This window comes from Ranitomeya imitator, chromosome 1 (genome assembly GCF_032444005.1).
Source record: "Ranitomeya imitator isolate aRanImi1 chromosome 1, aRanImi1.pri, whole genome shotgun sequence".
In the NCBI taxonomy this organism is placed as follows: Eukaryota; Metazoa; Chordata; class Amphibia; order Anura; family Dendrobatidae; genus Ranitomeya; species Ranitomeya imitator.
Genome location: NC_091282.1, coordinates 784601783 through 784629214, shown reverse-complemented (window position 1 = coordinate 784629214; position 27432 = coordinate 784601783). Strand labels below are relative to the sequence as shown.

At 44.9% G+C, this 27432-nt stretch overlaps 1 protein-coding gene across 1 annotated transcript; it reads left to right on the top strand.

The window, feature by feature from the left end:
* Positions 1-3909: 3909 nt before the first annotated feature.
* On the top strand, positions 3910-26828 carry LOC138647993 (alpha-1-antitrypsin-like). Its single transcript, XM_069737431.1, has 5 exons — positions 3910-3937; positions 9959-10597; positions 11291-11561; positions 23977-24124; positions 24478-26828. Exons 2-5 carry the CDS (start codon positions 9964-9966, stop codon positions 24664-24666), a joined length of 1242 nt encoding a protein of 413 aa, XP_069593532.1. The 5' UTR covers positions 3910-3937; positions 9959-9963; the 3' UTR covers positions 24667-26828.
* Positions 26829-27432: the final 604 nt, after the last annotated feature.

The window sequence follows — 27432 nt, the reverse complement described above, 5'->3', positions numbered from 1 at the left end:
GCTGCGTGGGAACTTTCTCACACAGCAATGCCAAAAGTGAGACTAGGGACTTTTTTTTACAGTGGCAGAGGAATACAGTATGGAAGGATACCTTCCTCCTGTCATTGTATTCCTGGGGCCCCTAGAGAGCGGTCGCATCAGCTGAAGCTGCTGTCTCCACGGGAGATCGTCGTGGGACACTCTTTGATTTCTGCGGATCAGGGAGTATATTGGTTGTTTGTTATTTTAAGATTTTTTACAGATGACACTGGCTTCGGTGATCAAAGTGACAAGTGATAGTGAGTATGTACTCTGTGTTATATGTACTGTATGTCTATATGTATGTAATGTATGTATTGTATGTAGTATGTATGTAGTATGCATGTAGTATGTATGTAGTATGTATGTAGTATGTTGTATGTATGTAGCATGTAGTATGTATGTATGTAGTATGTATGTTGTATGTATGTAGTATGTTGTATGTATGTTGTATGTATGTAGTATGTATGTAGCATGCTGTATGTAGTATGTATGTAGTATGTTGTATGTATGTAGTATGTAGTATGTATGTATGTAGTATGTATGTTGTGTGTATGTAGTATGTTGTATGTATGTTGTATGCTGTATGTAAGCATGCTGTATATAGTATGTATGTAGTATGTATGTAGTATGTTGTATGTATGTAGTATGTATGTTGTATGTATGTAGTATGCATGTTGCATGCTGTATGTATGTTGTATGTATGCATGTTGTATGTATGTAGTATGTATGTTGTATGTATGTAGTATGTATGTTGTATGTATGTATGTAGTATGTTGTATGTATGTAGTGTGTATGTTGTATGTAGTATGTATGTAGTATGTATGTTGTATGTATGTAGTATGTTGTATGCAGTATGTATGTTTGTGGGGGTTTTTTTTGCATTCAACACATTAGCCGGAAGATGGGACTACTACTGTCCCATCATTGGCTAATGTGTCAATCACTGTCATTGTAGCAGGCATAGCCTGATGGGACTTGTAATCCCATCGGACGATGCCTGCACACACACACAACCCCTGGGAGGCCCGCACAGACCCCCGGCAGGCCCGCACAGACCCCCGGCAGCCCGCAAAGACCCTTGGCAGGCCCGTACAGACTCCCGGCAGGCCCGCACAGAACCCCCACGGTCACGCACAGACCCCGCCCGCACACACAGACATGCAGTCTCCACCCACGCACCACCCACACTCCATTATAGTGCATCATGACATCATTTCAGCAGCCAATCACAGCCATGCCATTAGTTAACATGGCTAACATGCCTAACAGGATGTGCCCACACTTCTTAGGATCCTCAACTGGCTCATTGCATTATGGGAACTTCCGATTCCGGTATTCGATATTGTAAAAATATCGGAACTTCGATACAGCAAATATCGTCCGATACCCGATATTTGCAGTATCGGAATGCTCAACGCTAGTTATTAACTATCCTACCTAGTCACAGGTTTCAAACCTCGCTTTACCAGCACCTCCACAAACCTGTAGTGAGGGTATGGACCAGGAATCATCAGGAATAGCAGGAAGCATCAGGAATGGCAGAGGTGAGGGTACAGGCCAGAAATCATCAGGAACAGCAGGAAGCATCAGGAATGGCAGAAATGAGGGTATGGACCAGAAGTCATCAGGAATAGCAGGAAACATCAGGAATACCAGAGGTGAGGGTACAGACCAGGACTCATCAGGAATAGCAGGAAGCATCAGGAATATTAGAGATGATGATACGGACCAGGAATCATCATGAATAGCAGGAAGCATCAGGAATAGCAGGGACGGACCAGGAATCATCAGGAATAGCAGGAAGCATCAGGGATAGCAGAGGTGATGATACGGACCAGGAATCATCATGAATAGCAGGAAGCATCAGGAATAGCAGGGACGGACCAGGAATCATCAGGAATAGCAGGAAGCATCAGGGATAGCAGAGGTGAGGGTACAGACCAGGAAGCATCAGGAATAGCAGGAAGCATCAGGAATAGCAGAAATGAGGGTATGGACCAGGAATCATCAGGAATAGCAGGAAGCATCAGGAATAGCAGAGGTGAGGGTACGGACCAGAAATCATCAGGAAAAGCAGGAAACATCAGAAATAGCAGAAATGAGGGTATGGACCAGAAATCATCAGGAAAAGCAGGAAACATTAGGTATAGCAGAGGTTAGGGTGCGAACCAGGAATCATCATGAATAGCAGGAAGCATCAGGAATAGCAGAGATGAGGGGACGAACCAGGAATCATCAGGAATAGCAGGAAGCATCAGGAATAGCAAAGGTGAGGGTATCGGACTAGGAATCATCAGGAATAGCAGGAAGCATCAGGAATATCAGAGATGATGATACGGACCAGGAATCATCATGAATAGCAGGAAGCATCAGGAATATCAGAGATGATGATACGTACCAGGAATCATCATGAATAGCAGGAAGCATCAGGAATAGCAGGGACGGACCAGGAATCATCAGGAATAGCAGGAATCATCAGGGATAGCAGAGGTGAGGGTACAGACCAGGAAGCATCAGGAATAGCAGGAAGCATCAGGAATAGCTGAAATGAGGGTATGGACCAGGAATCATCAGGAATAGCAGGAAGCATCAGGAATAGCAGAGGTGAGGGTACGGACCAGAAATCATCAGGAAAAGCAGGAAACATCAGAAATAGCAGAAATGAGGATATGGACCAGAAATCATCAGGAAAAGCAGGAAACATTAGGTATAGCAGAGGTTAGGGTGCGAACCAGGAATCATCATGAATAGCAGCAAGCATCAGGAATAGCAGAGATGAGGGGACGAACCAGGAATCATCAGGAATAGCAGGAAGCATCAGGAATAGCAGAGGTGAGGGTATCGGACTAGGAATCATCAGGAATAGCAGGAAGCATCAGGAATAGCAGAAATGAGGGTTTGGACCAGGAATCATCAGGAATACCATGAAGCATCAGGAATAGCAGAGGTGAGGGTACGGACCAGGAATCATCAGCAAAGACAAGCGGGAAGTGACACTAGACCCGTGGAATGTTCATAGAAACAGAGTGCACAACTACCTGAATACTGATCCGGCCTCAGTGACACCAGACAGACATGCCGGCTACTGTAGCACCTTGCGAGGACTAGCACAAAGCGAGCCATCCATAGGGGAACGAGGCAGAGGCCAGCGCTGGACCTGGGACAAGTGAGTAGCAATATTGATGTTTAACTGGGTCATTTAAGATGTCAAATGGAACAGAATCGATGACCATACTGAGAACAATAGAAGTGGAAATCAATTGTACAGAGAAAGATAAGAACCTCTGTAACATATCTTTTCAGAGTAATATACTTCTTTTTCCAAATATAGGCACTCATTTTCCTCCCACTCCAATTTTCCTAAGTGTAGGAAGACTGGATTCACAGCTACACTGCTAGGTTCTGCTGTGTAATGTCCTCCATGCTGCTGCTGCTTCTGAGCACATGCTACATAGTGGCAGAACAGCAGGAATCCCTCATGTCTGGGTGTACAATACATGAGAGACATTATAGCACCTAGTCTGCTCCTACACTAAGTCAACCATAGATTAAAATTTGGGATAGCGCCTGGGAAACGTGTTTACAGTGCAGGACACAAGTGATTTAATGACCAGTGGTAGCGATATTCCGTATTCACACATAGCAGCTTATTCTGAACAGTCGCCTAAAGCAGAAGATACTGTTTAAGGATTTTGTAATTTTTCCACACCACTTTTGGGCTGAGTTGGCATGCAGCTTTACCTGAGCATCTTGCATCACTGTTTAACCGGTGGAATCAATGTACAGGACAAAGATTGCTGCACTCTGATTTGAAGAAAATACACATTGCATAAGTGAAAAAGTAAATATACACATATATATAAATATACATACAGGGAGAGAGGGCTTTATATCTCCACTCATCCCGAAGCTGCTGGTGAGTATTACTGCTCAAATTTCTTAGTCTTCTGTCCTTACTGTAATTCACATGATCTCTCCTGGTGCCGACTTCTTGTATTTTATCAAAACAAGCAAAGCTTAAGTGTAAAGTGTAAAGTATGGGAGAGGTAGAGGATAGCGCCTGAGCCTCTGATAAAGCAGGAGGCATATGTGAGACTAATGGCTCTTGGAGACCATGGGATAATCTCACTGATGCTCATTCCCAATTACTGGCCCATGTAATACACATATCTGCGATCACCTGACAAACGTTTGATCAGATGTTTTATGCCGGCATGAAAATAGCAGTTATTGGCAGAACATCGCACTCCTTCACTTTCTTCCTTTAATTCCCAACCTACTAACTTTCTTTAACCCCTTCACCCCAAAGCCTGTTTTCAACTTCCTGACAGGCCATTTTTTTCAATTCTGACCACTGTCAATTTATGAGGTCATAACTCAGAAACGCTTCAATGGATTGATTCTGAGAGTGTTTTCTTGTAACATATTGTACTTTATCATAGTGGTAAAATTTCTTTGATACGACTTGCGTTTATTTGTAAAAAAAATTTGGTAAAAATGTTGAAAATTTTGCAATTTTCAAAATTTTAGTTTTTATTCCCCTTAAATTAGAGAGTCAAATCACCCAAAATAAATAATAAAAAACATTTTCCACATGTCTGCTTTACATCAGCACAATTTTTGAAATTTTTTTTTACACTTTCTAATTTATTTTTTTCTACTTTATAACATTATCCCAGGGTGGGACATCACTATATCATGTCAGATCGCTGATCTGACACTTTGCAAGACAGTGTAGGAGGCTTGCTGGAGTCTGTTCTCAGCAGGCGCTCGCAAGCCACCTCACTGAAGGACCCAGAAGGACCCCACTGCCAGCTTGGAGCTGGGGGTCTCCATGGAGACCACCGGAACAATGCTTGTTCCGATGGGAGAGCGCAGGGAGCCCCCTCCCTGCGCGATAGTTCTCTATGTCGATGTCACTACTGACAGTGGCATCAGAGGGGTTAAATGCCCACGATCGGCGCTAGCACCGATCGTGGGCATTGCTACGGGATGTCAGCTGTCACATACAGCTGACACCCACACGCAATCGCCGCGGCGCTCACCGTGAGACCGCGGTGATCGTGCCGCCGTACAAGTAAGGCGGCTAGCAGAAATGCAGTTCCCGTAGCGCAGTACTAGTACGGCTCATGTCGGGAAGGGGTTAATATTTCTACTTCATATTCTCTCTCTTTCCTTTATTCTTGTTTGTGTGTAATTCATCTCCTATCCCTGAATTTCCTTCTTTCTGTCCTTCTTGTTTCTATTACTTTTCATCTACTTTGTGCTTCCTCCCACTCTTCATTCTTTTCATTCTTTACCTATTTTTCCTTTTTTTATTTTTTCTTGCCCTCCTTTATGTTCATTTTTGATAATTAGTTGTTTACTTTCCCTTTTTTGTTCTTTTTTTCTCTTTTACTTCTGCCTACGTTTACTTGGCTTGTCATTTTCATTTCCTGCTTATTAGACCGGGGTCACACTACAGCGTAATACGGACGAGTGCTAAGCGATAAAAAATCGCATAGCACTCGGACCAATTTTAATCTATGGGGCAGCTCCCATCATCCGTTTTTTTCTCGTCCGTATTATACTTGCGAGTGAAATCGCAGCATACTGCGATTGTCCGCGTATCTCAGCCAAGAAACGCCAATGCAAATCTATGGGTGCGAGAAAAAAATCACACAGCACACGGACCATGCGTGTGACTTGCGAGAAATTATCCGGCACTGGCAGGTGACTTCCCAAGCTCAGCCATTATTTGCTCATTTTGCAAGTATGTGAGAAAATCTCACCACACGGATGACATACGGATGACACACGGATACTTTTTTGAGAAAAAAATGCATCCTGGCATTGCACACGGATGATATATGGATCACAGATGACAGATTATTTTATACATTGTGTGTGACTCCAGCCTTAGAATCATAGAATGGTAGAGTTGGAAGGGACCTCCTGGGTCATCTGGTCCAGCCCCCTGCTCAAAGCAGGATTTACTAAATCATCCCAGACAGATGTCTGTCCAGCCTCTGTTTGAAAACTTCCATTGAAGGAGAACTCACCTCCACTCATTGATCATTGATCTTCTCATTGCTCTTCTCCGCATCATATTTTTTATTTTTATCTTTTTGCCTCATCTTCCATGTTTTCTTTCTTTCCTTTCCCCAACTCCTTTTCTAGTTCTACTTCATGCTCTTCTTATTTTTCATTCTTTATTTCCATTTATTCTTCTTTTCTTTCTTCTATTTTTAATTTCAATCTCTTCGTATATTCTTGCTTGTCCTCCTTCTCTTCCTTTCTCATTTTCCATTTCATCCTCCCTTTTCTACCCTTGTTCTATTTTTCATTTTCTCTTCTTCTCTCCTTATTTTCTTTTCATCTTTCATCTTCCTAATCCTCCTTCTTCTCCTCATTATTCTTCTTTGCTCTCTGATCTTTTCTTTTTTCACTTCCATTACCTCCTTCTACTTTTCCGCTTTCTTTTCTTCTGCTTCTCATTCATCTCCTCCATCTTTCTTTTCCTTTACTCTGCAATCCCTAATTCTCCCTGTTCTAATTCTTGACTTTGTCTACCATTTCTAATTTTCTTTTCTATTTATCCTCCTCCTTATTGTCTATCATCTTAATCTTTCTCCTTTTCTTCCATTTTTTCTCACTAATCTCTCTAGTTTGAGAAGTTGCTGTTGTCTCTTATCTTCTCTTTGCATTGTTTCTTCTTGGACTCTACCTTACTTTTGTTCTCCTGGTTTTTGCTGATCTTCTTACAGACTTTTTCTCCTCTGTATTTCTTATCCACACTGGTATTGTTTAATATATTCTTTATTATATTTTGTAAGTGAAACATAAACAGAGAAGTGAACAATCACTATGTAGTAGTATTGTATACATAACAGCGTATTGGAATAAAATGTAAATTTTAATGCATAAAATTAAAAGAAAAAGCAAACATGCAAAAATTCTCTAAAGTGCAAGGTGCTAGAAAACACAAAGACAACACAGTGGAGCGTACGACAACAGGGTTGATACAATAGTATGATAGGACTTATTGGGACCCTAAGTCCTTTAGGTTACACCCTGGGAATGGCAATCATTGGTGTTCTCTATAACCAATATCGTACACTGACTGTACACAATATCATCAGGCGACACATTCAGGTACTCAACCAGGCCATGTGTAAACCCCACCATTATGCATCCGTAAGAGACCACAAGATGGCAGGTTCTGTGGACCGCCTCATGTAGGACATTCCCTGAGTCCCACAGAAATCAATGCCCTGGTCCTAAAACGATTGCATATACCGTAGATTAAACAAAAATTAGGAGGTGCTGTACACAGCGTTCTTGCCACCCAGATCAACCTGCTTGCCACTAACCAGACCTTATTATTATTATTTATTTATATAGCACCATTGATTCCATGGTGCTGTACATGAGACGTTGAGACCTTATATGTTATAACTTGTCCCACAGCTCATCGGTGGACTCTCATCATTCTCATTACTTTTCTAAGGTCATAATACACGACAAATGGACCATAAGGAGGTGTCACCAATATTATATAATGTTATGCTCTGCACACATACTCTGTACTATTGTACAGTGGGAACCGTCACACAGTGGCATTTTGATCGCTACGACGGCACGATTCGTGACGTTCCAGCGATATACTTATGATCTCGCTGTGTCTGACACTCTACTGCGATCAGGGAGCCCGCTGAGAATCGTACGTCGTAGCAGATGGTTTGAAACTTTCTTTCATCGTCTAGTGTCCCGCTGTGGCGGCATGATCGCATCGTGTAACAAAGGTGTGCACGATATTGTATACGATGTGCGCATAGTAACCAACAGCTTCTACATCGCAAATAGGTCATGAAATTATCGCTCCAGCGTCGTGCATTGCAAAGTGTGACTGTAGTCTACGACGCTGGAGCGATAATGGTGCGATGCTGGAGCGTCACGGATCGTGCCGTCGTAGCGACCAAAGTGCCACTGTGAAACGGTACCTTAACTCAGGTCCTTCATGACATCCTTAAGGTAAAACAAATGTGACCTGTAAACAAAATACAAAATGAAGTGGGAGAAGAAGCTGAGGGGCCAGACTGACAAAGGGGTGGTGCTTCATACTGTACACTGAACACCTATTTTGCATATTAATTCAAACATAATTCTCTTTAAAAGTGGGTTGAAATGGTGAAAAATGAAAATCTGGCAATGTTTTTTTTTTTTACAAGGTTTGTATTTAAAACATTTAGATTGAAGTAAATTGGACTTTTTATTTAAAGAGGAGCAGGTCAAAAGGAAGCAGGTTCTTGTCGTGCATAATTCCCGCTGAGTATTGCATTTTTTCTTTTTTCTAAAATCCGACATCTTTCCAAACATATGTCTTTTTATTTGGTGCTGATTTTTATGGTCTTTATCAAGAGGGCAGTGCCAAATCACATGGAAGTTATGCAGAGTGGCTCAAGACACGCCCCCAGAAAAAAAATCTTATGAGTCACCCCCACTTGGTAAACACTACAGTAATTAGCATTAAATAAAGAGGACCCACATCTCTGGAGCCGTACGGCGGATTTTAATAAAAGAAAGATTGGCATACCCAGAGGAGCAATGGGAATAAAATTAGAACAAAAACTGACTGCGACCTGGTGAAAAAAGATTATTAAAAAAAAACCCAGTTAAAAAAATAACTCAATATATATTTTTTTTTCTGAGACGCATAACTTCATTTTAGTTTTCTATCAATGGACGTATGTGTGGGGTTGTTTTTTCTCTGGCGAGTACATTTTTTGTGAGGTACATCTATCGTTTCATGAGTGCCGTATAATGTCCCCTTGATGAGAGACATGGGTGATTGTGCCCTTTACTCTCACTTTTACCTCTGAATTTCTAATTTTTGTACCTCATTGGGGGAGACACTATAAGGCCATACCATGCGTTATTATATAAATGAAGGAGTATGCTGTGGCACCGTGCAGCATCAACTTATCTTACCTCCTGATGAGCCGTGTGGCGAAACGTGGAGAGGTCACATGACATCTGATTGATAAGTACCTCCTCTCTGGCTGTTTCTGTGTTATCATATATGCCGTACAGACATGTTTTGTTCTTAAATAGACAGGGGTTGACCCACACTGCACCACTGTGGGGATTTAGCTGTTGCAGGCATCTTTGCCACATTCTGCTTCCACTCATTATTGGCTCCAGGGATTGGTGTTGATCAGAGATTCCCAGGGACAGCCATTGTGGAGCAGGGGCACCATATCCACTGACAAGTAAGATGCCAACCTCCACTGTATAGGCAGGTCTTCAGCTCAGGAGCAGCTCAGAGGGGTCACTTATCACATTCTTTATCATATACTAACTATTATAGCTATACATGGTGAGTCTCCTTCACATTGACCTTTTAAACACCTGCTTTCACATTCATCTTTGCTTTTTTCTCCGGCTTTTCCAATACAGTACTATCTACCCAACCTTGATGATATTAGTGTATATTAGAAATCACTTATCTATAGGGCACTTCAGAGCAGATAGGGCCAGTCGCTGACGAGCGGGGGCGCCATTCTCATACTGTTTCATATAGGGTGCCAATCTCCGCAAGTAGGCAGGTGTACAGGTCAAGAACTGCCCATAGGTTGCATGCAGTGTGCACTTTATAGTATGGTGTTTGTTTCTATATTTGTTGTTTGTCCCTTTTAACTGCATTTTGTTATATTATATTATAAACATTTTTTCGGGGTTCCTCCATGATGGCCTTTTTCAAACTGAACCTCTATTTATTTACTCTTGTAAATATCATGTTTTCATTACTTTTTACTACATTAGATTGGGGTATCAGCAGCGACTATAATACAGTAGGAGCTTTGTTCACTAACCTGTACATCAAGCCTTGAACATACCGTAATTAATGAGAAATATAGTGGCTCACATACTTATGATGAATTCTTGTCTTTTTCAGAGAAAATGAAGCTTTTCGTTTTCCTGTGTTTAAGCCAAGCTCTGCTTTGTGCATTTGTGTGTGGAAACCATGGTGGACCACATGATGATGAGCATGACCACGATGGCCACCAACACAACGATGAACCAGAAGCTTTGCTCAAGGTAACCACGGCAATCCTCAATTTCTACTACAAGATCTACTACCAACTTGCTGCTGCTCACCCTCATGACAACTTGCTCTTATCTCCATTGAGTATCGCAAAAGCATTTGCTTTACTCTCACTTGGTGCCAAGTCCAAGACCCTCAGTCAGATCCATGAAGGAATTGGTTTTAACAAATCCTCGGTAAAAGAGGAAATGATCCACAAAGGCTTCCATAAGGTTCAAAACATCTTGAAGCAACTGAAAAGTGGACATGAGTTGGACAGCACCATTGTATTATTCATCGATTCCAAGCTGAATCTTCTACAGAAGTTCCTAGACGACGCCCAAAAGTACTACCAATCGGACGTCATGCCCCTCAACTTCGAAAAACCAGAAGCCTTAGAAAAAATCAATAGTTACGTGGAGAAGAAAACCAATGGGAAAATTAAAGCTCCTTTGGACAATATTGATCCAATGACAGTTATGATGATCACCAACACAGTATTCTTCAAAGGTAAGGAAGAAAACGATCATCAATTGATTTTAGGAAGTGAATATATCATAAAAGGCTGGTATGGGGGTCAAGAGAGAGGGAAGCCCCTATTTCCCCTAAAAATCATAGCAAGGCTCCATAGGCAGCATAAGGAGACAAGGGATCATATCATTTTTTTTATTTCCTATTGGGCTCCTCCTCATTAAAGAAGTTTTAGTAATTTATGGAGGTTGAATTCCCTTCACCTTCATCAGCTGAATGAAAAAGGCCAAGTTGCTCCGTTGAGTGTTGCGTTCTCTTTATTTACCAGGCATGGTCCTGTATATTTGGTAGTGACCATTCCTGGTGCTGTAGATCAGTCCCAATTGAGTGATTGAACTGTTGGATTGGGCACTATTAAATGAAAAGGACCGTGCCTGGTAAACAATGACTAGGGCTGGGGTGCTACAATCTCAAGGAGGGAGGTGGGAGTGAGACCGTTGGAGATCAGATTTAATGACCTATTATAAAAGAAAAGTATCAATTTTATAGCATCTGAAAACCTGGATAAAGAAATGTAAGAGTGGCATCACTTAATTGTAAGGAAACACAAAAAATTTCACATCACCATGATACAAATAGAGAAAGAATGAAAACTTTGGAAGTTCAAAAACTGCAGAAATATGGCAAATGCTAAATAAGGAATAAGTGAAATACTGATGGGATTTCTTGTAGGATCCTGGGAACACGCTTTCAACGTAGATCAAACCAGAGAAGAAGACTTCCATGTGGATGAGAACACAGTAGTGAAGGTGCAGATGATGAGCAGAAAAGGAGAGTATCTCACGGGTTATATACCTGAGGTTGGATGCAGAATTGTCGACGTCCCATACAAAGGAAACACCTCTGCAATTTTTGCCTTACCAGAGATGGGGAAGCTGAATGATGCTGAAAAAGCTATTCAGAATTTGTCAGAAGAGGCATACAACAAAGCAATGAAACCAAGGTAACAATCAGTGATGAGCGAGTGCACTCGGGTGGTCTCCGAGTATTTGTTAGTGTTCAGAGATTACGTTTTTATCGCCTCAGCTGAATGATTTACATCTACTAGCCAGGCTGAGTACATGTGGGAGTTGCCTGGTTGCTAGGGAATCCTCACATGTAATCAAGCTGTCTAGTAGCTGTAAATCATTCAGCTGTGGTGAAGAAAACTTAATCTCCGAACACTAACAAATACTCGGAGATCACCGGAGCGTGCTCGGGAAAACCTGAGCAACTAGTACATTTGCTTATCACTAGCAACAATATCTATAGGATTTCTTTGTACACATTCACAATGTACAGAACTGACTTCATATTATACTCCAGAGCTGCACTCTCTATTCTGCTGGTGCAGTTGCTGTGTACATACATTACATTACTGATCCGGAGTTATATCCTGTATTATACCCCAGAGCTGCACTCACTATTCTGCTGGTGCAGTTACTGTGTACATACATTACATTACTGATCCTGCACTGATCCTGAGTTACATTTTGTACTATACTCCAGAGCTGCACTCGCTATTCTGCTGGTGCAGTCACTGTGTACATAAATTACATTACTGATCCTGTACTGATCCTGAGTTACATTTTGTATTATAACCCAGAGCTGCACTCACTATTCCGCTGGTGCAGTTACTGTGTACATATATTACTGATCCTGTACCGATCCTCAGTTATATTCTGAAGTATACTCCAGAGCAGCATTCACTATTCTGCTGGTGTAGTCACTGTGTACATGCATTACATATCTGATCCTGTACTGATCCTGGGTTACATTTTGTATTATAATCCAGAGCTGCACTCACTATTCCGCTGAGGCAGTTATTGTGTATGGAGCGCCTCCAAGGGCTAGGGGAACTCAGTACCGGGCCCTTCGGTTCTCAAGGGGGATGTCACGGAGGCTGACCCGGTCCGTGGCCCTCGGGACGTCCGTAGAATAAGGGGGGAAAGGTCTTTAAAAGGGATAATGTTCGTGACGCCACCTGTGGTATTCAGTCAGGGTGACCGACGCTGTTCAGGGGTCCGCTGGGGTGATGGTATGGCAGCTAGATGGTATACCTTCCCACAGGTGAAGTATGTCCCCAGGGCTTCCCAGAGTGTAGTTGATAGATGGTGGATGATGTGAGGCGCAGTGAATAACGAGGACACGAGGTTGCAGTCACTTTACCTTTACTGAAGGCTTCAACATCCACAGTCCAGGGCACCAGACCACAGGGCAGGCAGAGTCCGGCCGGTCTGAAGGCAAATCCAGAGTCCCCTTATTCAGGTGGAATTCAGTAGCCTTCCTCCTAGCGCCTGGGTGTTGTAGTACCTCCCTGCTGAGCAACTCGGTAAGGTCCTCACAACTCTTGTAGATGTTCTAGATGTTATCTCTTCCTCTCTGTCCCCCAGATGGTGTGGATAGGACAACCCGTATGACTGATGGCCTGAGGCTTGTTTATAGGGACCCTAGAGACGCCCCAACCCCCACAATTTGCCACCGTGTCTTCTTAGGTAGTTAGGTCGGGCAGCCAACTTGGAATTGACTGTTCTGCCGGTCTCTGAAGTAAAGCGTAGAGTCTATTACTCCCTCGGTGTTCCGGCCACCGGCTACGTGCCTCAGAAGGAGGCAGCCTCTCTCAGGGCAGAACTCCTTCTGGTTTTCTGCTTGTGCTATGACTTCGTGTCTCAATTTCTACAATACAATTCCTTTCTTGTCCTTTCTTAGGATGCTGCCGCACGTGGGGCAGGCGCAGCTCCATGTCTTTCTGTCTCGTGCTAGGCCTCTGACAGGATCCCACCCCTGTCTGGGGCCCTCTTTCTGCAGCTTTGTGGTGTTCCTCCTTTCCCGCTGTCTGCCTGACAGGTATTACCTGGGCCAAGCCCAGTCAGCTTCTGACTAACTTTCTATCCAACCCACCAGTTTTAACCTAATGTGAGGAGTGCCCTAATAGATAGGAGCAAGGCTCCCCTGGTGGACTGGAGTGTGAAGTGTGGTGTATGGTTTGTGATACCCTGGCAGGATGGACTCCTTTAGTGCCATCAGACGTAATATCACTCCCCCTGGTGGAAGAATAACATTACTGCAACTAACCAGGACTTTGGGGCGCTGCATGTACATACATTACTGATCCTGTACCGATCCTGTGTTATGTTCTGAAGTATACTCCAGAGCTGCACTCACTACTTTGCTGGTGCAGTCACCGTGTGCATACATTACATTACTGATCCTGAGTTACATCCTGTATTATACTCCAGAGCTGCAATCACTGTTTTGCTGGTGCAGTCACTGTATACATATATTACATTACTGATTCTGTACTGATCCTGAGTTACATTCTGTATTATACTCCAGAGCTGCACTCACAATTCTGCTGGTACAGTCACTGTGTACATACATTACATTAATGATGCTGTACTGATCCTGAGTTACATCCTGTATTATATTCCAGAGCTGCACTCACTATTTTGCTGGAGAAATCACTCTGTACATACGTTACTGATCTTGAGTTACATCCTGTATTATACTCCAGAGCTGTACTCACTATTATTCTGGTGCAGTCACTGTGTACATAGATTGTATTACTGATGCTGTACTGATCCTGAGTTACATCCTGTATTATACTCCAGAGCTGCACTCACTATTCTGCTGGAGAAATCACTGTGTACATAAGTTACTGATCCTGAGTTACATCCTTTATTATACTCCAGAGCTGTACTCACAATTCTGCTGGTGCAGTCACTGTGTACATACATTACATTATTGATCCAGTAATGATCCTGTGTTACATCCTGTATTATACTCCAGAGCTGCACTCACTGTTCTGCTGGTGTAGTCACTGTATACATATATTACATTACTGATTCTGTACTGATCCTGAGTTACATTCTGTATTATACTCCAGAGCTGCACTCACTATTTTGCTGGTGAAATCACTGTGTTCATACATTACATTACTGATGCTGTACTGATCCTGAGTTACATTTATTATACTCCAGAGCTGCACTCACTATTCCACTGGAGAAATCACTGTGTGTACATACATTGCATTACTGATCCTGAGTTATATTCTGTATTATTCTTCAGAGCTGCACTTGCTATTGTGCTGGTGCAGTTACTGTGTGCATATATTACATTACTGATCCTGAGCTATATCCTGTATTATACTCCAGAGCTGCACTCACTATTCTACTTGTGCAGTCACGGTGTTCATACATTACATTACTAATCCTGTACTGATCCTGAGTAAAATCCTATATTATACTCCAGAGCTGCACTCACTATTCTGCTGGTGCAGTCACAGTGTTCATACATTACATTACTGATCCGGAGTTACATTCTGTATTATACTCCAGAGCTGCACTCACTATTCTTCTGGTGAAATCACTGTGTACATACATTACATTACTGATCATGAGTTACGTTCTGTATTATACTTCAGAGCTGCAATCGCAATTCTGGTGGTGCAGTCACTGTGTACATACATTATATTACTGATCTTGACTTACATCTTGTATTATACTCCAGAGCTGCACTCACTATTCTGCTGGTGCAGTCACCGTGTGAATACATTATGTTACTGATCCTGAGTTACATTCTGTATTATACTCCAGAGCTGAACTCACTATTCTTCTGGTGAAATCACTGTGTACATACATTACATTACTGATCCTGAGTTACATTCTGTATTATACTTCAGAGCTGCAATCGCAATTCTGCTGGTGCAGTCACTGTGTACATACATTACATTACTGATCCTGAGTTACATCCTCTATTAAACTCCAGAGCTGCACTCACTATTCTGCTGGTGCAGTCACTGTGTACATACATTACATTAGTAATTGTGAGTCAGATCCTATATTATGCCTCAGAGCTGTACTTACTATTGTGCTGGTGAAATCACTGTGTACACACATTACATTACTGATCCTGAGTTACATTCTGTATTATACTCCAGAGCTGCACTGGCTATTCTGCTGGTGCAGTCACTGTGTACATACATTACATTACTGATCCTGAGTTACATTCTGTATTATACTCCAGAGCTGCACTCATTATTCTGCTGGTGTCGTCACTGTGTGCATGCATTACATTACTGATCCTGTACTGATCCTGAGTTACACCCTGTATTATGCTCCAGAGCTGCACTCATTATTCTGCTGGTGTCGTCACTGTGTGCATGCATTACATTACTGATCCTGAGTTACATCCTGTATTACACTGCAGAGCTGCACTCACTGTTCTGCTGGTGCAGCCACTGTGTACATACATTACATTACTGATCCTGAGTTACATCCTGTATTATACTCCAGAGCTGCACTCACTATTCTGCTGGTGCAGTCACTGTGTACATACTTTACTGATCCTGAGTTACATCCTGTAGATCTTTTATTATAAAAATGAAAAACATAACAATAATAATAGCAGAAAACATAACAAAAATATTAGCCAGAAAATAAACAGTATACTGAACACTGGTCCAGCCGCTCATTCTCTCCTCTCACACATATTATACAGTATATACAGAACAATAACTACTTTGACCTTCTGGTCCGGTCACCAAACAAAAATAATAATAACAAATAAAATAAACAATGGCAAACAAAAACTATATACATGTACATGAACTTTTTTTTTTTTTATAATTTTTTTTTAAAAATAAAATAACTACAAATATATACAATACTAAGCTATCCTTCATTCCCAACCCCCCGCACTGACCTGAGAGCTGGTCCTGCGTCTCATGCCTCAGTCCATGTCCAACGTCCATAGGCCAGATCAGGCAGTGCCAGTTTTCCCCCAAACAACCCAGTGTCCTATAGTCCCACAAGATAATCCCACCTCCCCCCTTTTCCCACCACCCAACCTAACACCTACACCCAATTCTGTATCCCTATATACAATATATACATTATATACAGCAGCACACACCACAATAATTACAAATCACGAAGCCCAAGTTCGGCGCCTGCAGCCCTACATCACTGTATAATGATCAAACAAAACAAAAATCTACAGTGTCAGCAGCAGCCCACCACCAGGAAAGGAGATGACCAGACTAGGGCACACTAAAAGAAAAGCCCCTCCAGAGGAGAGCGGCCCTCCGTGCGCCCAATCTCCCATACTCCAGAGAGCGCACCTTCACCAGGTCACCGAGTATGGTCCTAAACACATCTTCCACTGGGAGGATTTTTTGTTGCGTCGACACTAAGCACCGTGCGTTCCACGTGTGATACCTAACCACTGCGCTAACTAGAAATAAGGTGCAGCGGTCCCGACAACCAAGGTCTCCGAATGCTCCATAGGCCCATTCTGCATAGGAGAGACCGGCCAGCCGAGACCAGCCAATGAAGGCGCCCACCCTGTTGTACACCTCTGTGTTGAAGGGACAATGAAGCAGGAAGTGGTCCATGCTTTCCAGCAAGGTACCACAATGCTCCCGAGGACAATTCCTGTCCTCAGAGCTCCTACACTTCAGATTGTCCCTCACACACAGTTTCCCATGGAAGCAGCGCCAAGCCAAGTCCCAAAACTTCGAGGGGATCCTGATAGAATTCAAAAGATGCAAACCCACCCCAAGATCCCGACTTGGGCAGTCCCTGAGCGCCAGAGGCCTCTAGAAATGGGTCAACAGAACCCTATTGTCAAGGAGTTTCCTTTGGCAGAGTCCTGATCTCCCACATTCCCAGACCCCACCGACGAATTACCTTCAGAACCAAGGTAGCGTAAGCCGGAAGATGTCCATGCGGTGTGCGAAGATCCTTCACTTGCCCTCCTGTCTTCCATTCCTGGAAGAAAGGCTGAAACCATCCCCTACAGGAGAATACCCACGGAGGAGCCCTCTCTTTCCAGAGGTTTGCGATATTGATCTTAATGAAGGTATCCACAAGGAATACCACAGGGTTGACCATACCCAACCCTCCTAGTCTCCTCGTACGGTAAGTAACCTCCCTCTTGACCAGGTTCAGTCTATTCCCCCATAACAGTTGGAAGAACAAACTGTAGACCCGAGTCCAGAGAGATTCCGGCAAGATGCATACACTGCCCAGATAAATCAGTAAAGGGAGCAGGTAAGTTTTGATCAGGTTTACCCTTTCCCTTAGGGTCAAAGACCAACCCTTCCATTGGTTCACCTTCTGAGTGGCGATCTCTAGCCTGCAGTCCCAATTTTGTTTGGGGTAATCCCCCTGGCCAAATTCGATGCCAAGGACTTTTGCAGAGACTTTGGGTCCTGGAAGGGTGTCCGGGAGATCAAAACCAGGATCTCCTCCTCCCAGCCAGAGACTCTCACACTTATCCCGGTTGATCTTGGACCCGGATGCCTCCGAGTAGCGATCTACCTCTGACATCAGCCACCCTGCCTCCTCATGAGAGGAAACAAACACAGTGACATCATCGGCATACGCCACCACCCTCAGAGTGGCTTCCGGTGCTGCCCGGTCCATCCCGATCCCGGCCAACGGTCCACGCTTCACCCTCCTAAGAAGAGGGTCAATCGCAGACACGTACAGCAGCGGGCTCAAGGGACAACCCTGGCGAACACCGGACCCAACCTCAAAAGAGCTGCCAATCCAACCATTCACAAGTGGGAAACTCTCTGCCCCACTGTACAAGGTCTTAAGCCAATCAACAAACCCCCCGGGCAGGCCATATCTCAGAAGGACAGACCAGAGGTACTCATGATTAACCCGATCAAACGCTTTTGCCTGGTCCAGTGACAGCATGTACCCCTTCCAGTGACCAGCCCTACCCTGCTCCACTGCCTCTCGGACACTGAGCACAGCACTAAATGTGCTGCGGCCTGGAACAGAGCAATGCCGGGCCCCCGAAAGGAGTCGGGGTGCAAATTTCACCAGCTGATTAAACAGCACCTTTGCCAGAACCTTCCTGTCTGCATTGAGAAGCGCTATGGGACGCCAGTTCTCAATGCAAGACGGGTCCTTACCCTTTGACAATATGATCAGAGCAGACCTCCTCATTGACTTCGGCAGAGTGCCCGAGGAAAGACAATCATTGAATACCTCAGTCAAGAGGGGAACCAAAACGTCCTTAAAGGTCTTATAGAATTCAGATGTTAAGCCATCTGGACCAGGCGATTTTTGGGGGGCAAGCCCTTCAATCGCCAACTGAACTTCCTCTTCACTGATCATTTCTGTCAAAACGTCAAGACAGGGGTCTACCCCTGGTTCGGGGACAGCTTCAGCCAGGAAAGCCGACATCTCATCCCAATCAAGATCCCTCTTCCCCAAGAGGTGTGAGTAAAAGGATCTGACAACCTCCAGGATCCCTGATCTGGATCGCCTCAGGGACCCCGTAGTGTCGACCAGTCCTGTAACCACTTTACTATTCACTGACATCCTGCAGTTTCTGTAAGGGTCGGGCGAGCGGTACTTCCCGTAATCCCTCTCAAAAACCAAAGATGCGTGTCTATCGTACTGACACCTCATAAGCAAAGATTTCACTCTGGAGATCTCCTCGCGGCTACCTCCAGTTGAGACAAGATGCTCGAGTTTCCTCCTCAGACCCTGATACAGACGGTACCTGCTCAGACTCCTGAGGCTTGAGAGCTGGCGGAAGAATCTCGCCACCCTTTCCTTAAACATCTCCCACCACTCTGACTTACTACTACAAAGATCCAGTAATGGTACCTGGCCCTGAAGAAATTCCTCAAAGGACTGTCTTATCTCCGCTTCTTCCAAGAGAGACGAATTGAGCCTCCAAAAGCCTCTTCCCATCCGGTGGGTCTCTGTAACATTCAGAGAAAACAAAATTAAACAGTGGTCGGAGAACTCCACCTCAACAACAGACACTGCTGAAGAGACAGATTCCTCCTTTAAATAAAACCTATCTATTCTGGACCTACAGTTACCTCTATGATAGGTGAACCCCTCGTGGCCTGGGGTGTGCCGAATGTGGACATCCACCAGGCGAGCCTCACTAGCTATACTATTAAGGGCGACGCTATCATAAGTCAGCTTGTCTCTGGAACCTCCTCTATCTCGGGGCCTCGTGACAGCATTGAAGTCCCCTCCAAAGACAACCTGCCGACTTGTAAAAAGGTAGGGCTTGATCCTCATAAAGAGACACTTCCGGTCCCACTTAGATTGGGGACCATAAATGTTGATGAGCCGGAGCTCTTGTCCCTTCATGAGGACATCTAAGATCAGGCACCTCCCCATTTCTAACTCAATAACCCGTCGGCATTCCACCGATGCGGTAAAAAGGACCGCCACTCCGCTATACGGCTCTGCCGCAAGAGACCAATAGGAGGGCCCGAGTCTCCACTCCCTCTTAGCTTTAAACACATCTGCCATGTTTGGCAGCCTGGTCTCTTGCAAAAAGAAAATGTCAGCTTCAACCCGGCTGAGAAAATCAAAGGCCGCAAATCTAGCTGTATTTGACTTTATGCTGGCGACATTAATGGACGCCAGCGTCAACGGAGTGGGTACCGCCATCACTGGTGATTGAGTTAGATGGCTTTCTTTTTCCCACTCCCCTTATCCTCTGCCTCAGAGGAGGAATCCTTCCCCCTCTTTAATGACAATGAGGTATCCATTCCCACGTGTTTTTTATTTTTTTCGTCCTCGTCTCCGGACTCTGGGCCAGTCCCTCCCTCCAAGGATCTTACATTCCCAGAAGGAGGAGACTCGGCATCCCCTGTGAGCCCAGCCGAAGCCAGAACCTCACCCTCAGCTTCCTCCTCAGAGGAAGAGATGTTTTCAAGGGCTTGGAACCGGTTAGAAAGACCAACCAGAGGGGAGTCGGTTTTTCCTTCCTTAGGTACCTTGGTCAGAGCGGGAGAAGATTTTTTATCTCCCTTCTTTCTCTTCTTTTTGGTGCCGAGCTTACGCTTGTCCTCTAGCCACTGCCTATTATCCTCATCCATACTTTCATAATGGGAGGACCCTGAGGCAGTGGCACTTTCCTCCCTGTGGATCCTCCTGACCTCCTCATCCAACTCATCATCCCTTGGGGCCTCAGCAGCAAGACTGGCGTCCAGGACAGGGGCTGCCCCAGTAACACGAGGCTCGCCCAGCTCCCTATCCTGTCTGCGCTTGTCTAGACACCTTAGCTGTGCAGGCGTCTTTTTATTGCTTTTCTTCCTTGGCCCCTCAGCTCCCTCACCCCTGCTAGTCCCTTCCCCAGCAGAATCAGCCTCACAGTTTTCTCCCACCGTGGTCACGACTGCGTTAGCGAAGGAGCGAGGACAACGACTGAATGGGTGACCTAACTCACCACACAGGTGATACCTAATCTCCACACAAGATGCAGCAAGATGGCCGATATCCCCACACAATGCACACTTCTGCACAGTGCAGTTTGCGCTGAAGTGTGTGGGGTCGCCGCACTTGTGACAGAGCTTTGGTTGCCCCTGGTAGAAGACCAGGATACGATACCTACCCAGGAAGGCAGATGATGGTATGTGGGCAACCGTACCACCTGAACGCTTAAGTTTTACCATAAACATCCAGGCCCCTGACCAGATACCAAACTCGTCACGGTTTTTCTCTGGCATTTCTACCACCTCTCCATACCGGCCAAGCCACGATGTCATAACAAGAAAGTGACTCGTTACAAGTCATCACGGTCACTTTCTTGACTTGGTTTTGGCGAGACACCACCTGAACGGCAAAGTCTCGCCAGCCGGGCTAATTTTTTGTCAACTCATAGTTCAACCAGAAGAGCTCAAGCCCCTCCGGCCGAATAAAGCTGTCATCAAAATTAGGTGTGGAATAGGGATGTATCAAGGCGTAGATGTCAATCGCACTGAAGCCCATCCTCAGCAGGAGCTCCACAACTTCAGACTTTGGAGGACATGCATCACTGCCCCTCCACTGAAGAAGGACCACATTCCTACGCACACTACCCAGCCCGGCTGTTGGGAGGGACCACACTGTATCCCCCCCTCTTTGCTCTCGGAAGGCCCCGAGGCCATGCCTCTCTATCCAGAAGGATAGATCAACCTCTCGACCCTCTACTATTAGTGATCTCTCCCCCCTCTTTAGAGCCTCCAGGAGACGCCGTTGCAATATGCCATCCCCAGAGCCCGGAGACGAGGAGGATGCCCTATTTCCCCCAGAGGTGACAGCGGCATAACTCCTGACAGGCGCTGCCACCACCGGGGGGCAACTGGACCAGTGACCACATCCACACCAACAGCATCACCATTACCAACCTCCATAACCCCCTCACCCTCTACCAAACCAGCAACCACACCACTAGACATTGAGTTTTCTGCATCCATACCCACCACCACATTCACTCCTGCTGGACCAGTGACAACAGGGGGCGACACTTTGGCCTCCGCATCATCAGGCACAAGGGGCTGAGTCTCCTCCACAGAACTGGAGGTGATCTCACCCCTGGTTTTTTGTGTGCCCTCCGCATCATCAGTTGATATTTTCCGCTGCTTCATGGTTGCTACCAGGCGTCGTTGATCTTTAGCTGCTGTGGGGCACCGCTGATCCTTAGCATTAGGATCTTGTTGACCAGCGGCACCAACACAAAATAGGACTTTGGGAAGCCCGGAACTCCCAGCCCCGGTAACCCCCTCACACTGCCGCCGCCCCTCAACTAAGTGATCAGCGGCAACAGTATTCAGGGGCACCGAGGCTACCGGAGCTGCCCCCGACACCGGGCCGCTCCCCCCTCCCACTGAGGAGCGGACCACAGTATCGTGGCCTGATCATATGCCCGCCGCCGGGCCGCCCTCACTGTCCAGCCTTTCGGCTGATGCACCTGCTGCTACGTCCCCGCTACTGCAAGCAGAGACGGAGCACCGGATCCACAGCAGAACCCGGGCTGGGCTGGGCAACGGGGCTTATACAGCGAGCTGACCCTGCAGCCGACTCAGGGGGTACAGGGAGAGGGGCATATACATAGCTTACCGCTTCCTGCAGCTTTGGCTTGGTGGTTTTCTTTGCCTTTTTCTTCTGGCCCCCAGGTGCCTCCTTTGGTAAATCATCACCAAGATGGAAGTTCTGAAGGCACACTGGGGACTCCAGCAGCTTGATCTCTGCCATTAGCACCCCTCCCTGGCCGATGTCACTATCCTCCCCGGAGCCAGCAGAACTGCGACGAGATGTCATTGTCGCCTGTCCTGCAGGGACCCCGCTGCACCTGGCCTGTGAGTGACTAAGCAGACTGCCAGGTGGAGCTTTCGGCTGGTCATCCTCATCATCATCATCATCATCATCCACCTGGCTCTCAGGCTGAAGCCCCATCTGCCTTTGCTCTCTGTTATCAGCCATTTCTCTGAATCGGTCTTCATTTATAAGCTTTTCTTTAAATGGTCCACTTTTTTCTCGAATAAATGCTTTTCTTACCTCCAGGTCATTAATTTCAAGCTTCAGAATCTTTACCTCCACCTGGAATTGCGTCTTCCTGGGTCTGGAGGCGCCTGCAGCTTTAGCGCTTGTGCAGCGCAACTCCTCCCGGAGCCTTCTCAAGGTCTTGCTAGCATCTTCATACTCACGAAGGTGGCTCACGACCCGGGAGGCATAGGTGGACACAGACTCCCGGGGTCTCTGCAGCGCCCAACCCTCCTCAGTGAGGTCGGCCTCACCTCCGTGAGCACTCAGCTTTCCTCCGGAAGGGCCACCATCTTGCACGCTAGCAGGCTTCTCCTCCATGGAAGCCTTGCGGCTTCTCTGGGTCTCTGCAGACCTGGGGGGAGTAGGAGCCACATTGCTGCGACTCCTGGTGGAGCGTCTCACCCCCGAATCCTCTGATGTGCAGGCTGGTTGCTGGTTCCTTCTGCACCCCGCCAGCCTGGTCCGGGAAGCAGAAGCCTGGGACTTGGCTCCTTCACTCATCCCAGGAAACCCACTCCCTCCCTGGGTAAGAGAGAGAGCAGGTCCCCGGGTGGAGAGGTGGTTCCCAGGAGCACACAGCAGGTTCAGCAGCGACCGCACCCACAATCAGCACAATGAGCAGCAGCTGAGCAGAGCTGCACCCACTATCCTGCTGATGGAGTCACTGTGTACATACATTACTGATCCTCAGTTACATCCTGTATTATACTCCGGAGCTGCACTCACTATTCTGCTGGTGCAGTCACTGTGTACATACTTTACTGATCCTCAGTTACATCCTGTATTATACTCCAGAGCTGCACTCAGTATTCTGCTGGTGCAGTCACTGTGTACATACATTACATTACTGATGCTGAGTTAGATCCTATACTATACCTCAGAGCTGCACTCACACTTCTGCTATTTACAGGCTGTGACTGGTATGCTATTCATCCTGGGCACAGGTTACTTGCTCAGTATGGTTTTGCAGATGAAAATTGACTTATTATTGTAACAGTACAATTAAGTTATGATTGCAGTGTGAACATGGACTTTTTAGCGGGACATTTTTATGATATAATGAGACTTCTTCCCATTGCACAGAGAGATTATTCTATCAATTCCAAAATTTTCCATGTCCGGAGAACTTGATCTTAAGAACATACTAGAACTTTTGGGTATCACAGAGGTATTTTCTGACCACGCCGACCTGTCCGGGATTACGGGAGACTCCAGGCTAAAATTGTCAAAGGTAAAATGAATTTTAGGTTTGAGCAAAGAATCATTTTTAGGGACTGAATCTCCTTAATGAGACCGACTGGAATCACATTGGCACTGCTCCATGGGAAGAATTATGTAAATTATTTCACCCCTCCAAACATAATTTAGTCAAAAAAGACATTTTTATTAAAATAAATTGTCCAAAGATTTACGCATCATTTCTCGAGCAGCACAAGGAAAGGTCAGTTGCCTTCTCTGGTCATTGCATCTGATTCTTGGGGGACTTGTAGGAGGGAATGTTCCTAATTTGACCACTCCCTTAAAGATTAAATAAGAGAGCAGGTGACCTACGTTTTATGACTTTTCTGCTCTCAACCTCTGTAGGCTGTCCACAAAGCCGTGCTGAAAATGGATGAGGAGGGAACAGAAGACGCTGCTGCCACGGCCATTGGGATAAACAAGATCAGTCCTCCACCACTCGTCACATTTAACAGACCGTTCTTATTCTTCATCTACAACAAAGATGTTTCCAATGATATTTTGAATGGAAGAATGATGAACCCAACAAAATAGAATGAGATCCAACACGTTTGTTACACAATAAAGCGCTGTGCCTACTCTCTGTCTGTGCCGTTCTTACTCTAGTCTTGTATTATCAGGGTTACGGCAGCTGCACTGATGACATGATGGTCATCCCTCCATGACTGTTGCCATCAATTACTGTCTTTAGCTGTCACTTATTATTCACGTGAGTCTAATGATTGACTGTAGTGGTCACATGGATGTTCGGTAAGTGGCAGCTGCAGGAAGTATGTAGACACCACTGGAGGGGCACTGGCCAGAAAAGTAGTAGGTTGAGTATAGTATTTTTCTGTTGTATCTCACCTATACCTTGATAGCAGGGCTGGTTTTACACTAAGTGGACCCCTGGGCAAAAATGTATAATGGGGCCCTAAATGCTCACATATTACACCATCACACGCAAACATTTAGGTTGCATTTACAGACCACTGTGGAAGGAACTTGCTCCTCAGACTATGAGGGGTCATCACAACAGAACCAGACCCCAATCAGAGGACAATAAAACATTCCTTATCTAAGAGCTGGTCCAATATTTATGGACATAACTGTTTATCACTCATGGTAATTCTGCTTCATGTCACCTGTCTTATCCATGTTTTTTTTTTTTTTCTATGCTATGTTGTGCATAAATATGTGATTCTTCAGAATTTCTTTTAGTCTTTGCCTGATGAAGAGACCTGTGTAGTCTCGAAAGCTTGCAATTTGTTACCATCTTTTCAGTTAGCCATTAAAAGGTATCAACCACTGAGGACTCTCAATTCTAAATATTTTTCTATCTACTGGTTAACACGGTACCAAGATATGTCTTTCCTGTATGAAAATGGAGGATACCAGAATGTACCGCATTTTTATGGAACTAAAACCATTTCTGAAGAAATGTGCACAAATGGACAGTGACTTTTTTTTCTATCTAAATGCAAAAAGGAGAATCTAATTCCCAAAGGACTCTGGATTACAAACCCAATTCTTCATACCTTCAATACCCATTATGCACAAAACCTGTGTCACAGAACTTCTGAGAGATTAAGGAATCATCTTTTGCATGTCTGCTACAGCATAAAGAGTAAGGTCCAAGGGCAATTTGAAACTCTGAGGAAGACACTTACTGAAGACACAGAGCAAAAAATTACAACAATATTACAACAAACTACGGGCCCTTCTGATTCATAACAATTAAAATAAACTGCACAGATTGCGCCTCAATTCAGGACTCTATGCAAACAGACACAAAAAAAAGCCAAAACCTGACAACCTCGACAACCACTTCATTCCAGATACAAAAGCATCTAACTGTTGGGTTTATAATCTGAGAGATTAATGACACAAAGTGGAGCTGGCTGTGCTTTCCAGAGGACTCTCATTTTGTCCTACTAAGGCCCTGGATAAAACTGAACTCTGCAGTGATATGGTACATTTTTTCAGGAGATTGCGCCTGAGCGAATATTTCAATGATACAGAAAATTCAGAACCAACCTGGACTGAAGGAAAAGGGATCATAACAACAAAGAAGAGGTCAGACTGGATACCTCGACTTGAACACAACCCTCATTTAGATAACTATATAGACTCCTTCAGACATTTGATAAAATCCACCATCATAGATACTAACAGGAGACAAGCATCCAACATCAGTGCCCAGGAGAGAAAGGCCATACACTAAATGTCCAACTGGGGGTCTGTATGTGGGGGAGACAGGGCAAAAGCTTAGAACAAGAATGAAGTCACACCGCCACACAATAAGAGAAAAAAGAATGGATCTACCTGTGGCAATACATTTTTGTCTCCCAAATCATAACATTATGGACATGAAATTACTTGTGTTAAAAGGTAGCTTCAAATCTAAGAGAGACAAAAGAGTATGGGAATATAAACTGATGACGACCTTTGACAGTCTTAGTGGAGGAATGAATGTGTCGCATGGATTTATGTCTTTTTACATCAACTAAGGAACTTGCCCCTCAGACTATGAGGAGGCATCACAACAGAACCAGACCCCAATCAGAGGACAATAAAACATTTCTTATCTAAGCACTGTTCCAATATTTATGGACATAAATGTTTATCACTCATGGTAATTCTGCTTCATGTCACCTGTCTTCTTATCCATGTTTTTTTTTCTGTGCTATGTTGTGCATAAATATATGATTCTTCAGAATTTCTTTTAGTCTTTGCCTGATGAAGAGACCTGTGTAGTCTCGAAAGCTTGCAATTTGTTACCTTTAGAGTTGAGCCATTTTTACTTTTCTCAAAAGTCGGGTCGGGTGAAACCGGGCGATTATTCCGAAAAGTCGGGGGGGGAGGGGGGGCGACCGAAACACAAAACCCAATGCAAGTCAATGGGGAATCAAAGTCGGCAGTGAGTGGAGGACAGGAAAACACCTACAGTGCCCATTTTAATGCCAAAAACATCAATTGTTATTAATTAAGCTTGTCAATCTTAATTTACTTTAAAATAATAGTTAGGCATTGAAAATTGGGGGTCATTTGGCTAAAGTTGTGGGGGCTGGCTCAAGTTTTTTATGGGCCCAGGAAACGCGGACTACGTCACTGCGGTGGAGCAGGGAAAGGTAAGTATTTCAACTTTGCAAGTGCTGCGATCCTGAGCAAGCGGGGGGGCCCACTAGTTGGCACTGGCACAGGGACCCTCATAGTACGGCGGTGTGTTTGACGGCGGGCGGCGCCTTCCACTGCCAGAGACACTTTTGCATACTATGAGGGGCCCTGTTCCAGTGCCAACGAGTATGCCCCCCCACCTGA

Coding starts and splice junctions, on each gene's coding strand:
- LOC138647993 (XM_069737431.1), top strand. CDS start 9,964: ATGAAGCTTTTCGTTTTCCTGTGTTTAAGCCAAGCTCTGCTTTGTGCA. Junction 10,598..11,290: donor CAACACAGTATTCTTCAAAG/GTAAGGAAGAAA, acceptor GATTTCTTGTAG/GATCCTGGGAACACGCTTTC. Junction 24,125..24,477: donor CCAGGCTAAAATTGTCAAAG/GTAAAATGAATT, acceptor CAACCTCTGTAG/GCTGTCCACAAAGCCGTGCT.